This window comes from Rhinolophus sinicus, linkage group LG01 (assembly GCF_036562045.2).
Source record: "Rhinolophus sinicus isolate RSC01 linkage group LG01, ASM3656204v1, whole genome shotgun sequence".
Lineage (NCBI taxonomy): Eukaryota > Metazoa > Chordata > Mammalia > Chiroptera > Rhinolophidae > Rhinolophus > Rhinolophus sinicus.
In genome coordinates this window covers 27,322,045-27,338,553 of record NC_133751.1, presented here as the reverse complement: position 1 = coordinate 27,338,553, position 16,509 = coordinate 27,322,045, and the positions used below count along the sequence as shown (strand labels likewise).

The following is a 16,509-nucleotide window of genomic DNA, read 5'->3' as shown; positions in this document are numbered from 1 at the left end:
CATATGAAGATAGGTATTAATCTCACCTCTGGGTTCTCTCTTCCCAGCTAAACATCCTTAGTGCCTGTATGGTTTCCATGACAAAGAAGGAGCCTATGACAGGGAAAAGCTACACCAGCTCACATTTCTAGTCTCAGGTCTGGAAACAGTTTTGTCAATACCTGAGAAATACTATCAAATCATGCTATCCAAATGCGAGACTCAGAATTAGAAATTAGAATGCTGACTTACTGATTTACAATGTAAAATAAAACTCACGTTGGTCAAACTTCTTGTGTACTCCATACTGTTCTTTCCAACTCTGTTTACCCAGTCTTTCTCTAGACAAGTAATATTATTATTGATTAGATTTCTTCCTCTATTACAATCACATTTCAGCTCTGCCTCCCTGAGATTATATTTAACTCACCGGGAAATCACCCATGTACAGATCATATCTGGGGTTACCCCAGTAGCTGGCTAATCCCATTTATACAAATGGACCTTTTGTTTGTTTGTTTGTTTAATCCTCAAAGGGCAATCTTGTTTCCAAGTTCTTGGAGGATGCCTTATTGTAACTTCCAAGTACTGCCTACATTCTCAACATTCTGGTTACGCTCCCCTGAAATCTTCCTAATTTATTATTGTAATGTATCATTGCCTAGTACTTGAACCAATTTTTTAGAAAAACTGCTGGTACTAATCAGGTACTCCATTTCTAAAATTTCTTTCCAATAATAACCTCACACTGTTGGGCACATTTATCCTGTGATGGGCAGAGATCCTCAGGTTGAATCAAAACTTATAATTAGATAACCTGAAAAAACTTTTTAAAGTAAATTATGTCATATTTTATACCATTACAATAATATGCCCTTTAGGCTGTTTTTTGCAGGATATCCATTCTTTTTACAAATCATGATTCTGTCCAATATGTTAGTTATCATTCAAGATTTGTAGATCAGAAAATTTGATAAGCAAGCTTCCAATCCTCCTAAAGTCACTCACAAAACAATTGAAACTTACTAGATTCCATTCTGCAGTCCATGCCCTCTTTTTCCATATTACTCAAAAACACTTCTGGAAAATATTTACTCCTTATGCTTTGCTTTGAAAATGTGACTTCTCACTCAAAATTCTCTCCAAGTTCCCCAATTGTGCCTTTAAGTTTTGTCTTTTCATTTCAAGTCCTTTCTGGAATACCTTTACCTAATAATCATTTCTTCTACTATCTTGGCTCTCCTCCCATCCTGTTTCTGGTGAGATTGTCATCTTACCGATTCATCCTCTTCTCCGGCTCCCAACCCCACCTTTCGTATGATGTTCATACATGCTGAATCATTCCACCCACCTTCCAGTTCACTTTAATTTTTTGATAATAAAAAATGGTAGGCACTCAAAAATCACCCAATTTAAACAATTAGATAAAATTGAAGTCACCTGCATTGCAATCTATAATCCATTTCTCAACTCCCTTTCCTCTCAAAGGTAATCAATATCTTGATTGTGGTATTTATTTAGGCATGTTTTTATTTCTTTGCTACATATTCATGATTCAAAATTACTTATAGCACCATATATCATGTTTTTAAACTTTATATAAATGCTGTCATAGGCTCAATATTATGTTTTTGAGGTTTAACTGTGTTGGTACATGCAGTTCCAGTTCATTTGTTTTCAATAGGATAGAGTATTCTATTACATGACTATGCTGCAGTTTGGTCATCCATTCTTTATTTGATGGACATTTACTATTTAAAGAGTGCTACAGTGAACATTCTTATAATTAACAATTTTGGCAAATATTTTGCTAGTATTTCTAGTGTACACACTATGAGTGAAACAACTGATTTGGGGGTCTTATATACTTTCACCTTTCTAATATACCACCAAAATGCTCTCCACTGTGGTTATTCCAATTTACACTCCCAGCAGTCATGGATGAGAGTCCCAGTTGCTTTATGTCCTCACCAGTGATGCTTGCTTTTATCAAACTTTTAAAGTTCTTGTCAATTTAAGTGAAACAGTATCTGATTGTTATTTTAAATTTGTACTCCCCCCTTTTTTATAATGATTATTTGCTATTTGTCATTTGGGTTTCCTCTTCAGTAAAGTACTTGTTAATGGTTTAGGCTTCTTTTTTCTTTCTATTTTTCTATTGAGATTTAAAATATATTTTTTCTTATTAATTTGAAGGAGATTTTGTATATTCTTGTCCTAATCCTTTGTCACTTATGCATGTTACACATTTCTTACTCTAACTGTAGCTTGCCTTTACCTTTTATTGTAATAAGTATTGATATCTGGTAGGACAGTTATTCCCAATTCCTTCTTTAAAATCATTTTGATTTGTTTTTGTTCTTTAACAATTTTTTATTAGGCTTCTCTAGTTTCATGAATAATTCTGTCAGTGTCTTGATTGGAATTTCTTTAGGTCTATAGATTAATTTGAAAATATTAACATCTTCTGCTCTGTGGATATTGTATATCTATTTATTTAGATCTTTTTAAATATCTCAATAAAGGTTTATAATTTTTTCTTAAGGATCTTAAGAATCTCATACATCTTTTTTTCAGTTTGTAAGTATTTTATATTTTTCCCCTGAGACTATAAATGGAATCTTTTTCAAAAATTGTATTTTCCACCTATTTTTTCAGGTGATTTTTACAGAACTGACACTTTTGTAGTGATCTTATATCCAATAAATTCACTCAACTCTCTTTTAATACTAATAATTTGTCTATAAAATTATTTCCATTTATTCAACAAATATATGAGGCACCTACAATGTGCAGGCCCTGTACTGAATGCTGGGGATACAGTACTGAGCAAAATAGACCCAAAAAGTTTCTGCCATCATGCATTTAATTGGGTGAGGCAGAAAATAAACAAAATAAATAAGGGAAATATGTAGCATATCAGAAGTGCTGTGTAGAAAAATAAAGCAGAGGAAGAGGACACAAAGTGGAAGTTTGAAATTTTAAATTGGCAGAGATGGCAGGACACACTGAGAAACTGACATTTAAGCAAAACTTGAAGGAGTTGAAGGAGCAATATCTATGGATACCTGGAGGAAATCACTTCAGGCCAAAGAAACACCCAATACAAAGGCCCTTGGGAGCAGCCTGGAGTTTTTGAGAAACAGCAAGGAGGCCAGTGTGGCTGTAGCAGAGGGAGCAAGGCAAGAAGATCGTAGGACTATAGGTCAGAAGTGAAGTAGAGCCTGGATCCCGTAGGGCCTTGGGTAGCCGTTGGAGAGTTCTGACTTTCCTTTCCCTATTTTGAGAAGAGTCTGTTGAAAGGCAAAGGTGAAATCAGGGTGGCCAATGCAATAAAAAAATTAAAAGCCTACTATAGTAATCCAGATAAGAAGAATAGAGACTGACCATCATGGAGCAATGGAGGTGGTGAGAAGTGTTCAGATTCTGGATATATTGTTGAAGGTGGAACCAGTAAGATTTGCTGATATGGTATGTAAAGAGAGAGGGAGGGAGGGAGGGGAAAGGGAGAAAGAGAGGGAGAGAATTTTGAAGATTTTTAGCCTGAAAAACTAGAATGATGACATTGTCTTTAAGTGAGATGGAATAGACTGAAGGAGGAACAGATCTGAGGAGAAAGATAGGAAGGAATCAAGAGATCTGCTGTAGACATGTAAAGTGTGGGCTGTCAGACATCTGACTGCAGACGTCATGAAGATAGTTGGACATATGAGTCTGAAGTTGAGGAGAGACGACTGAGCTGGACAATTTTATTTTCGAACTCATCAGTCTTGAAACTGAATGAGATCACCACGGGAGTGAGTGTAGAAAGAAAGTCCAAAGACTGAGCCTGCTGCTCAGATATTGAGGAAATGATGAAGGACCAGCAAAAAACTGACAGAAAGTCCAGTGAAGGAAGAAGAAAGTCAGAAGAGCATGATGTCTTGAAAACCAAGTGAGAAACTGTATCAAGGACAGAGAAATGTCAAATGCTGCTGATGGGTAAAGGGAGATGAGGACTGAGAATTGATATTAGATTCAGGCACGTCAAGGGCACGTGACATAACAAGAGCAGTATCATTGGATAGTAGGGTGAAAACTGGATTAGAGTTAGTTGAAGACATAATGGGAGGAGAAGATTTGAAGAAAATGAGCAGTGACAACTCTGGACATTTTCTTATAAAGAGGAGCAGAGAAATGGGGCAGTAATTAGACAAAATTAGGAAGTCAAGAAAGAATTTTTTTAGATGAGAAAAACATATTCTTTACAATTTTTTATGTATACTTGTACAATCATCTTTTTTTCCCCCCTTTTCTGCCTCTCCCCCACCCCGCTCCCATTCAAGCCGTTGTTTCTCAGTCTGATTGTGTAGGACACAGTTCCCTGGCCTGTGCTGGTATTATGAGCCTTGGGTCAGTGGCCACTCACAGCAGCTCATGGCAGCTCTGGCGCTCCAACCACCTGAGCCACCAGGCCTGCCCCAATCATTATCTTAATAATGGTTTGTTTCTTCCTTTTCAGTCCTGCCTTTTATTTGGTTTCTCTGTTTCATTGTCCTCACTAGCAGAACAATGTTGAATAGACTGGAGATAGCAGAAATCCTTTTCTCTTCTTTAAAAGGAGTTTTCTGACTTTCCAATGTAAATATGATGCTTGCTCCAGGCTTTTGGTTAATACCCTTTATCAGACTAAGGAGGTTCCCTTTTATTCCTATTTTTCTAAGAGGTTTTTAGTTTTGTCAACTGCTTTTTCTGCTCTTTTGAGATAATCCTGTTTTTCCCTTTTAATCTGTTATTGTGGTAAATTGCAGTAATAGGTTTTTTAAATATAAAACCATTATTGCATTCCTGGGATAAAATGAAATATGACCTTTATTTTAATAAATTTCCTGATTGCATTTGCTATTTTTTAAAAAGTTTTGGAACTATGAGATTAGTCTATAATTGTTCTTTCATCCACTGTCTTTTTCCTGGGTTGGGTTGGTATCAAATTACACATACTAATCTCATAAAATGAATTTGGAAATGTTTCCACGTTTCTATTACCTACAAGAGTTTTATAAGATTGTCATGATCTATTCCTTGATGTCATAGAAAGCTGTAAAACCCTCTGGGTACCATGAGGTTTTTTTGGTTTGGGGTTTTTTTTTAAGTAGATTTTTACAGATTCAATTTCTTTGAAGAAAATTGGGGAGGAGGGCAGCGGCCTTACTTTAATCACTTTTGATAAAATATGTTTTCTAGGAAATCATATATTTTATCTGCGTTTTCAAATTTATTGACATAAAATTATTTGTATTATTCTTATTTCTTGTGTTCTGTTGCGTTTGTATTTAAATGCTCTTTTTCACTGTTGCGTTCTTTTATCAGTATTTTCAGAGCTTTGTCTTTTTTAAAAAAGCTTTTGGTTTAATAATTACCTATATAGTATCTTTTTTCCTGTAATTAACTTCTTTTTTAATGTTTACTATTTTCCTCTTTGTTCTTTTCTCTGGTTATATTTTTCTGTTCTTTTTCTAGTACCCTCAGTTGTATGATTAACTTATTTTTTTTAACTATTTTACTTTCTAGTAAAAACATTTTAGACTATAAACATAACCACAAGACCACTTAATCTAATCCCACAAGTTTTTGAGGTATAGTATTTTCATTTTAAATTCTAAATACTCTCTTATCATGAATTCTAAATACTCTCTAATTTTGATTGTGATTTCCTTTTTGACTCATAAGTAATTTAGAAGTATGTGTTTTATTTTCCCAAAGAATTTTTAAAATCTTTTTGTTGTTAAGTTAAAATTTAACTGCATTATAGTCAAACAATGTAAACTGCATGAGACTGGTTGTTTGGAAATGGTTGAGACTGCTTTGTAGAATATTTTAAGGCTTATCTGTGTAAGTAATAATAACTAATAATTATGCAGCATTCACTGTGGCTAGAAACTGTTCTAAGAGCTTATCGCATGTTAATATATTTATTTATTTCAATGGCTTTTGAGATAAAAGTACTAACATTATCCCTATTTTATGGATGAGGAAACTGAGGCACAGAGACATTAATAATTTGATTTGTCAAAGATTTTATAGATTTTAAAAATAATCCAGTATAAAATCTCTGTCTTCTAATTGGTAAATTTTGTCAACTTATATTTATTGTTATAAATGATATATTTGGATGCATTTCTCCATGTTATTTTGTGTTACATTTCCTGATTTTTCTAAATTTCTCTTTATCTTTTCTTTTGCAATATTTTTAATTGACTGAGTTTTATTATTTTATTTTCTACCTCAATTGGCTTTGTTGATTTGCAAGTTACACATTCTATTTCTATTTTTTTAGTAGTTACCTCTAAATTTTTAGCAAGCATATTTACCATATTTCATCAACTGTAAGACAGACATTTTTCACATATTTATATCTCTGATACAGGTATATATTTCATAATTGACTGCAATCTTGCGATTGTTGTTGGCCTGTAATTTCTACTATTGCTATTATGGAATCTGTCATTAAGCATAATATAGTTGCCATTGTCTGAACGTGCATGAATTAACTGTAGCTTTTCCTGTTGTTGCCATTCCAACTGAATTAGGTACATTGTTGTTACTACCAATGCTGAGTTAAATATTCATTTAAAATGTTTCTGAAATTTCTAAATAGAATATGGCACTGAAACAAAACTTACTGCAATGCATAAAGGCATAGGAAGAAAGCACCAGAAGATAATTTTCATATTAGTGAACCAAATATTCATCATTAGGGGGAATGACAGAAATCCCACATTTTCTTGCAAAACAGTAACCGAGCTTTACAGAAACTGAAAGAGGACTTTTTGTTACTGAGTTTTGGTAAAAGACTGTCTATTACACTACAGAAAGTGATGCAACTGAAAATAGGAGAAATAGGCAATTTGCTTGAAAGAGAATAGATAAGGTATATGAAATGAGAGAGAGGATAGTACCATTAATTCATATTTTGCATAGAATTCTCTTTAAGGCATGTCGTAACTCACAATTTAATTGGCAGTCTTTTCTCTTTCTTCATAATGGGAGATCTTCTAATTGACACCTTACGTTTGTAGAATTACAATAACTATATCTAAAGTTATTCAATAGCTTTATTTTCCTCCTATTACCGTACGGACCTTGGAACACTTTAATGCCCATCTTACATGTTTTTCTTAAGTAACATTTTTATCCCACCTATTCTTTAAAATTACTGATTTTTTTAAAAATTCAGCCAATGTTTACTTGGAGTAATTAATTCTTCCCTATTTTATTCTCACTGTTCTTTTATTTTATTGTCTTCCTCTTTTTTTCTTCTGAATTTAGTGTCCACTTTCCAATGGATATAGTTTTTAAAAGTTTCTTTAGTGAAGATTTGTTAGTGATAAACTCAATGTTTGTTTTTCTGAAAAAGTTATTATTAATGCTTTGCCCTTAATTTTGAATGATAATTACCTGGCCATAAATTTCTAGACTGGCAGTCTTTTTCTGTCTCAGTAATTTCTACTATTGCTATTATGAAATCTGTTGTCAGTTCAATTGTTATTCTTTATATCTTATCTACTTTTTCTCTTTTAATATTTTCCCTGTGTCTTTGGTGTTCTATGGTTCTATTAGGTGTCTAGATATGGCTTTATTTGTATATTCTGACTCAATTTTCATTGTATTTTGTGAGTTTGAGTTTTATACCTTTTATCAATTTTGGAAAATTTAAAAATATTGTATCAAATATTATTTTTTCCATCTAATCTCTCTTTCTAGAAATCCCATGTGTTCACTCATTTATGCATTCCACAAATGTTCTTTGAGTATCTTCTATCTTTCAGCAATATTCTCAGCGTTGGTAATGTAATAGTAAGCAAAGCAGACAAAAATCATTGCCCTCATAGCCTTTGTATTCTATCCTATTTTATCCTCCATGTCTCTTGATCTTTCGTATTTTCCATCTCTGTGTGATACATTATGTCTTCATTTCTTCAGCTCTATATTCCAATCCACTGAGTCTATTTTTAGCTCTATCTTATTCAGTATTTCATCCATTCATTGAGTTTTTCATTTCTGGAAATTTACGGTTCTTTCTAACATTTTTCTTGTCTTTTTTAAAGTGACTTGGTTTTTGCACATAAAAAGAATTTTCTTTTCTATATTGAATCATTTTGAATATATAATAGCACAATTTGAAGTCAACAATTACCTGAAGTTTGTGAATATATAATCTGCTGACAAGTGTTCATATTGGCTTATTTCCTTGGGTGTTATGATTTTGGATATTTGAATTCAGTTTATATAGAATTTTACTGTGTAAATACTGAATGAATTGCATTGAATGTTTCACCCCTCGAAGTAGTTCACTTTTGCTGGAAACACCAGTGATATCATCAGCTCTGGGACCATTGTTGTTGTTGCTGCTGTTGTTGCTAGTGTCTTGACTTTGGAGACTTTTGGAATGGAAAGGTGATACAAATATAAAGAATTATTAGTATTGATGCCAATATAGAATATGACAACAAGAGAGGAGTAACTATGTGGTCTTGTGTGCTGTACCTTATTAAGTGGTTGTAGAATAAATGTGTAAAAAGTAACTATGAAAGGAAATATCTCTAACACACTGTGTGTTACAAATATAATTACTGCATAGAAGGATTTTGTTCTGATGTAAATAATAATTCTGCTGTATTAAAATAAAGAACACACTCACTAACAAAGGAAAGTAAAAGAAAATACACTGAAACAGTCCACCAAACCAAATAGTGTTCATTCTATGAATAGGAGGATGGATTAATACCTGGAAATTTCATGTTATATGGCAACATAACACTTCATATCCATAAACCATATAGGAAAAAATGTTTGGTTACATCCATAGATGCTGAGAGGGCACTTTCAAAAATTAAAACAAATATATACACTTTGAAAAAAGAAAGTGATGTACCCTATTGATATAAAACATTGACAGTATTTTCTTGCTTTTAGTAAAATTTTATATCAAAAATAAAGAACTAAAACCAGAAACTAGACCAGTATTCTTTCTCTTATACTTTTATTAGGAAGAGCAGAGCTGAACATCTGGGTACAAAATAAATACAGAAACAACAAGAAAAAAGCTGTAGGTTGACTTAATCAGCAATAACTACAAGTTCTAATGAGGGGAAAAACAAAGATTTTGTTAATAGCAAAAACAGACATGAAATACAATGGTAAACACATTTAAAACTTTATGGAGCTTATATGAAGAAAATGATAAAATTAGTATTGTGAAAGAATTGAGAAATGAAACAAGCAAACAGAAACAAACAAACAAAAACAGCCTTGAAATAGAACCTGATGTGTATAAAACAATTACTAGGAAATGAATTATTCAGTAAATAATGGTAGGAGAATTAGACTAGCTATTTAGAATACAATGTACATCTTTACTTACTTCCATAAGTACCAAATAGATTTAAGTGAATAGTTAAGAGACTAATTTCTAAAATACCAATCTAGGCTCTAAATAATCCACAGTGTGGAGAGGGCTTCATGCATATTTACTGCAGCATTAGTTATAACAGCAAAAAATTATTATTAGAGCTAGAATTTGCAATAGGACTGAAAGGCTCATCGCTTCCTATCTTTAATGGCACGTGACAGTGTGAGGATCTAAATGCTTCACTGCTCTGTTATACTTTCAGGTTTGTTAGTCCACCGTGTAGAGTTCACAGTCAGACCAATTTCCAAATTAAAGCAATGGGCCTATTTTTCACATTTAGATGTTTTGAAGGGTCATATTATCTCTCAATAAAGATGATTAGGTATTTGAGGGAGAATTAAAATAGAGGAATGGAGGGCAATTTGCTTGGGGAAAAAGTTAAAATGGATTTGGTAGTTATTTGAATTGAAAAAAGAGAGATGAAGTGATGTGTTCTATTGTGTACAGAAAGAGAGAGAAAGTTTATGGGAGAAATTGGAAGGTAGCTTCAAACATTTCACAAAGGTTACTAAAATGTCAGAGTAAAAAGTAAACCTTGACCTGCAATGGACTTAGAAACTAAAATAGCCTGAGGATCATACCCACCTGCAAGTGAATAATTAAGCTCCTTTGAACTCTCACTGCTCCCTATCAGTGTATCTGTGATAACACAAACCTGCTGCATTTTAGCACGTTTGCAAATCTGCCTCTTCCATAAGATTCTTGTCTCAAAAGAAGGCCCTCATTGTACTGGGTTTTACAGCCCCACCTCTTATGCTACCGTGTGGCATACCCATTGGCTAAATGACTGTGTTTGTATCTTGTCAGTCCTTTGGAAGGGTGACTTTCCAGGGTACTATCTAACATGAAGCTTTTCTTCCAAATAGGATTACCAAACCAATAACAATGACCAGGCAGTGGTTGAAATCTGTATCACGAGAATCACAACAGCCATCAGAGAAACAGAGTCGATTGAAAAGCATGCCAAGGCCCTCGTGGGGCTCTGGGACTCCTGCTTGGAACATAACCTGAGACCCTCCGGGAAAGACGAAGACACTCCCCATGCAAAGATCGCCTCTGATATCATGAGTTGCATTTTACAGGTATGTCGGTGTTCAACATCACGATATTTGATACTGGCTTGGCAGTTTAGGCGAACACGTGATGTCTCTGAACCAAGAGCCAATGTTTCTGTAGTGTTTGGATACTGTAAACTGATACCACAGACCATCAATAGCTAAACCAGACAGGTTTGGTCATTAATAAACCGTGAAGGTTCTATTGACTCCCTACTGTGTACAAGACACACTGAGGAGTTCAAAGGAATACCACAGCAAGCTCTAATTTGTTTGGAGAGATAAGACACGAGCATATAAAATGTTAACAGTAAAGCAATGTGTGCCAAGATTCAAATGAGGAATCTTGGAAAATGCAGAAAAGGAGACCTCTTTCATCCAAGGAGACCAAAGGGGAGGGGGAGTCTGAACTGGGGGGCAGTGAGCTTGGAATATGCGAAGAGAAGCAAGTCATTTTTTTAAGTGTATTTCTATATGACTGGGAATTCTCCCTAATGATATTTGTCTGTTCTGATCATGTTTAAATTCTTCTGGCAAAAACATGAATTTGGAATTTTGGCTCCACCTCAAACCAGTTACATAAGACTGAAATAATGGACAAGTCACTTAACTTTCTAAGCCATAGTTTTCCCCCTCTGAAATGTAGATGAAACTACATTGGCTATGACAAATTTTACCAACCAGTGATGTTGACAGGTACTTTGCAAAAACAAAAACAAAAAAATTCTGTGGTCAAATAAGTTGGTAAATACTGAATTCAGATTTTCCCTTTTGAGCAATAACAAGTCTTCCTAGCATATTAAAGGCTCTGGAAACTCCTGCAACAAAGAAAGCTGGTTAACTGTTTAGTACAGAATTTCCACTCTGACTTGATCATGGAACTTTCTTTCCCCTCCCTACCCGCAATGCAACATTGACGAATAGCCCTCAGAACTATGAGTCCACTAAGCACAGTTCAGGAAATTCTGGTTATGTTAAAGCATTTAGCACGGTGTGTGGCAGCTAATATTAGTTTCTTTTCTTCTATTTTTTCTCACAGTTGTCTATGCTTCACTGGAGCATATTTCATTTTGTCTCCTCAGTCCAGGGACTGGCCAACTCAACAAAAGACTCTACATACACACTTGCACACTTTCTTTGTCCCTAGGGTTAAGGGTGGGAGGAGAGGATATGGAGATTTAAACAAAATTAATGAGAGATTAATAAAGTTTGGGTATAATAACAAAGACCTAATATATCTGTTCTTTATTGGTTATTTTGAGTATGTTACTGATATACATCAGAAACATAGATTATTTTACTCCAAAGTGCCACTCCACAGACTCAGACAGAAACTCACAAATCAGCTGTGCTCCCCAGTCCCACTGCAATTTCAGAACATCTGGTCTAGACTCTAGGGCAGTGCTATCCAACAGAAGCAGAACGCAGGCCACAAACATGAGCCACCTATGTCACCTGAAATTTTCTAGCAGCCACATTAGAAAAAAGTACAAAGAAACAGATGAAATTGATTTGATAATCTATTTTCCTCAACTCAATATATGCAAAATATTATTATTTCAACAGGTAATCAATATAAAAATGAGTGAGATATTTTCCGTTGTTTTACACTAAGTCTTATAAATCTGGAGTATGGTTTAGCAGGTCTTACATGGGAGTCCTCGCATTTCCGGTGTGCACTACCGTGACGTGGGTAGTGGCTCCTGTGTTGGCAGAGTTCTGGAGAGTCAGGAAGGCTTTCAGGAGATCACATTTAGAAAGTGTTATGGGCAATAAGTAGGAGTTTCACCAGATAGAAAAAGTGAGGGGACATTCAAGCAGGAAAATACATCTTGTGCCAGAGTCTAGATTTGTAAAATAAGACCAAAGTCAGAAAATTATAAACAGACTGCCTTTGCAAAATGCCCCAAATTGTAACATAAAGGGAGGTTCGATTCTGGGTAAGGCATTATATCTCCTATTTAAAAGTTGTGGGTGGGGGTGATAGAAGGGAAGCAAATGCTTTTGAGAAACAAAACTGCTTCAACTTACTGCTGATCCATGGCTCAGTGTAGATGAGCCTGTGAGACTGTGGAGAGCTGGGCCCTGAGGACAAGTACTGATATTTGGGGAAAGGACCGAGGAAAGGGAAAGGGGGTAGGCCTCAATGCTAAAAAGGACAAATAAGTCACAGAAGTGGACCCTGACCGGCTGTTGGGCCAGTGTAGGCGCAGGGTGTCCTTAGTGCATCCTGGGAAGATGCAGAGGGTATTGTAATGGGAGGTGGGAAGCCCTACAGGCAAGCTTGCCTTTCAACAAAGGTCAGCAATTTGTCCAGGCCACCCCTGAGGCTGTGATCCCAGCAAGTCAGCCCCACCAAAGGCAAGGCTGTGGTCACAGAACTGGCATTTAACTTTCATCAAATTTTAAGATCTTTTTGGCCTTCAGTAAATACTGAAAAGATGATTTTATCCTACTTGTAATTTGGGTTCTTGTGGGAGCCATGTAGAAATCCAGATGACTCATATTCTGTTCTGTTTTTTCAGTAAAATAAAACAGGAGATCAACTTTCAAAAGTCATCCTTAGCATTTTTAGCTTGCACAACATACAAACAAGTGATTTCCTCTCCACCATCGTACCTCCCTGGATAAGTAATCCAGCATCAGGCAAATCCAGCTCTTCCCCCATCCTTGGCCATTTCACTTGATTTTCTTTTTTCCTTTTATTGACATTTCAAACAAACATGTTCACTCACAACAAAAACTTTCTGTCTTATTTTCCCCCAAGTTGCCTTTTTCAAACTAAACTCCAACCTACTGCAAGGGACCATTTCGATTCCTCGTTTAATGAGTACTTACATTGAATCCTTTCTTTTTTTGGTCCCTAAATTTGTGAATTTGCCAAGTCCATACATTTATGAATTAGCCATAAAATAACTTCTAAAATTGCAGAATTCACCTTGTAGACCTTTCTCAATATAAAATCAATCCACGTGTGCGGTAGATACTTGTGAATTCTGCTTTCTTTTGCCACCTTGGCTGATACACTTTTACCAACCCACCATGTGTCCTTAGACAATGCTCCCAACCTGTCATCTAGATAACAAAGGATGAACCTTTGCTGTGACCCTTTCTCACAGTTGTTTATGCTTAACTGGAGCATATTCCATTTTGTCTCCTCAGTCCGTGAACTGCCCAACTCAACAAAAGACTACACACAGTCTCTCAGATCGTCTCCCGGTTTGAAATTCCCTTAGGAGTTGCTGAGAGGTAGAATAGTAAGAGCTTTAGAGCTTGGGGGCTTTAGAGTCAGATGTTCTTGGTCTTACATAAATGAGAGATAACTTATTTGATCTCTCTAAGACTCTGTTCTGCCATCTGTGAAATGGGCATAACAAACGTGCTGCTCACGGAGAGCATCGTTTTTATTATTATTATTAAAGTTTATTGGGGTGACAGTTGTTAGTAAAGTTACATAGGTTTCACGTGTACAATTCTGTCATATATCATCTATATATCACATTGTGTGTTCCTCACCCAAAGTCAGTTCTCTTCCCATCACCATATATTTGATCCCCTTTACCTTCATCTACCACCCTTCTCCTCCCTTACCCTCTGGTAAGAAGTGCATCTTTTTTTACAAAAGCAATCTTCCTGTGTGGTCTAGTCACTGTCTGGAAATTCCTATTTCAAACTACAGCTTCCTCTGACCAGGTTTTTATATGGAATTGGCCAATGCCTATTTCTTTGCCCTTGGAAAAGTCCTGAAAGGGAATATACCCCACACACACACCCACAAGGTACACTACAATCTAGCATAGATCCAAACCTGAAGAGGGTTGAAAAAATTAAAATGCACCTCAAGGAAGTTGGAATGCTTGACGTAGCTGGTGTGCTAGAATGAAATTCTAGAGGATTAACGGGCCTCCCATCATGGTGTTGAGAGCCAACGCCTGTTTTACCTTTACTCTACTAGTTACAGCCTCTTCTCCCACCAAATCTCTTAGAAGAGCTGCTGTCAAGTGAGCTCTGCATTTCATCTCTTTCTCCATCTCTGCTCACACAGTTGATGGACCCTGTAAAGAAGATCTGCAAGGGGATTGTCTGGAGGGAGAGAGAAATAGGAAGAATCCCCAAATCTGCTGTTGGAAAATCAAAAAGTATCTATTTTTTTCTCTTTTATGGAAGGACCCACTGTCCATTCTCCTTGATTCCACTCTTCAAATTGCTTATTTCTTCCCTAGTGAGTGTATGAAGAGTCAAATCTGCCAGTGGTTAGCATTGCAGGCAAAGTTCCTCGGACAGTTTTGTGAGCATTTCCATTGCAACTCCTAGAAGCAGGACTGATTTTGTTGGTCTAGAAGTTTATTCAATAGGCAATCTCAGCTTTATCATTTACTTGCAGTGTGATCTTGGGCAAACTAATCTTTTCGTACCTTCATTTCCTCATCTGTAAAATACGGATAATACTAAGAGTAGCTGCCTATGGAATCTGTTGTGAGAATTAAATGAATAGACATTTAAATACAGACATAAAATCTTTAGGACACAGAAAGCGCTGCATGAATATTGACTCTGGCTAGTGTCATCATTAGCATCATCTGTGGAAGACTAAAACAGTACTCAACATTTTCTTATAAGCTATTAATTTCATTATTTGTTATAGTCATTGTTCACTGCCTGTCTCCGCTTCCCCAAAATATAAGTTCTGTTTTATTCACTAATGTAATCCCAGTACCTAGAACAAGTGAATGGCACACAGTACGTGCTCAAAGTAATATTGTTTGAATGACTAAATGAATGAACAAACGAATGTTTTGGAGACGTGACTGTTTTCTGGTTTCCATACTAGCTACCTTTCTCCCCAGAGTGGGCTGCAGTACCTATTCCTCAATTAATGTCACATGAGACAGTGGCGTGAAATGGGAGGAGACTGGGACACCCCCCCCCCCAAGTTCATGAGACCTGTCAGAAAATACACTGGGAAAACTTACAAGTATATGCCATTTAGATTTTCTATATAGCCATGCTGCTAAAAACCAAGCATTTTATCCAAATTTAGTTTGATTTATCTCATCAATGATGCGGGATGAATAACCATAAAATAACTATTTTAATAAACGACCCTTACTATTTCTTGAGATTACTCTTTTATGGCGCTCGCTTGAATTCGAGGCCTGAGAGCCAAAGAGCTTTTTAGTTGCTCTCACCTCAGATAGATATCTCTTCTACTTAGCTTTATTCTTTCCAATTTCAAAACACTGGGAAATGTTCCCAAAGTGCATTTTCAAAAGGAAAATCTCTACCAAAAGCTTAAATTGGTGCTAATCTAGTTAAGAAATATAATTCTTGGCATCTGTAGAACAAAGGCCTCTTGTTTTGCTTCTCCAGCTAGATATAACTGTCCCTGTGAACACGTCTTTATTTCTACCCTGTACTTCACTGAATTTGTTCCCTGAGTGCTGGGCACTGAATTGTGTGTAAGATGATACACATACCAACATGCTCACGTCTGCACTGAGGGGCAAGATCTATCATAGGCTCTGGCATTAACAGCTGCCGCTAAAGTGGTTTATTTGTACGAGTAATCACAGGGCTTTCTTTGCATGTGTGCTATTAGCATTCCTGTGATCCAAATAATCCTGGTGGTAAAACAACTTCATGGGCTTGAGATCGACTGCATTAGCAACTAATTTTATTTCACTTGAGAGCGAAGCTCAGCCGTTGGAAGAAGGTTGTATACTACCTGTCAGGTCCTAGGACCTGTGTCTGTCCAGCCTCATCTGGGCCTCCCAGCCCCTCACTCACATCCTGTTGCTGTCAGCAGTGCTTTTGACACACTAGGACCTGTCTAGACACTGTTTAGAGATTGTGAGCCTTTGGTCACAGATTCCTTAGTGTTTATGTGAACTATTTGCTCTTTGCTTAATGTTTCACTTCTCTTATCATTTGAGAGATTCCCAGATGACATATGAAGGAGGAAAACAGAAAAATTGAATGTTACAGTTGTTTTGTTTTAAATAATAACATTATACATTTGGGGGG

General features: G+C 35.8%; 1 protein-coding gene across 2 annotated transcripts in view; it reads left to right on the top strand.

The window, feature by feature from the left end:
* The window catches only part of VEPH1 (ventricular zone expressed PH domain containing 1), a 206,871-nt gene that overhangs the window by 12,900 nt on the left and 177,462 nt on the right, over window positions 1–16,509 (top strand). For both annotated transcript variants that reach the window (XM_019732040.2, XM_074326922.1), the window contains one exon: window positions 10,297–10,512. In XM_019732040.2, coding sequence (XP_019587599.2) covers window positions 10,297–10,512 — 216 coding nt within the window. The remainder of the gene's footprint in view (window positions 1–10,296; window positions 10,513–16,509) is intronic.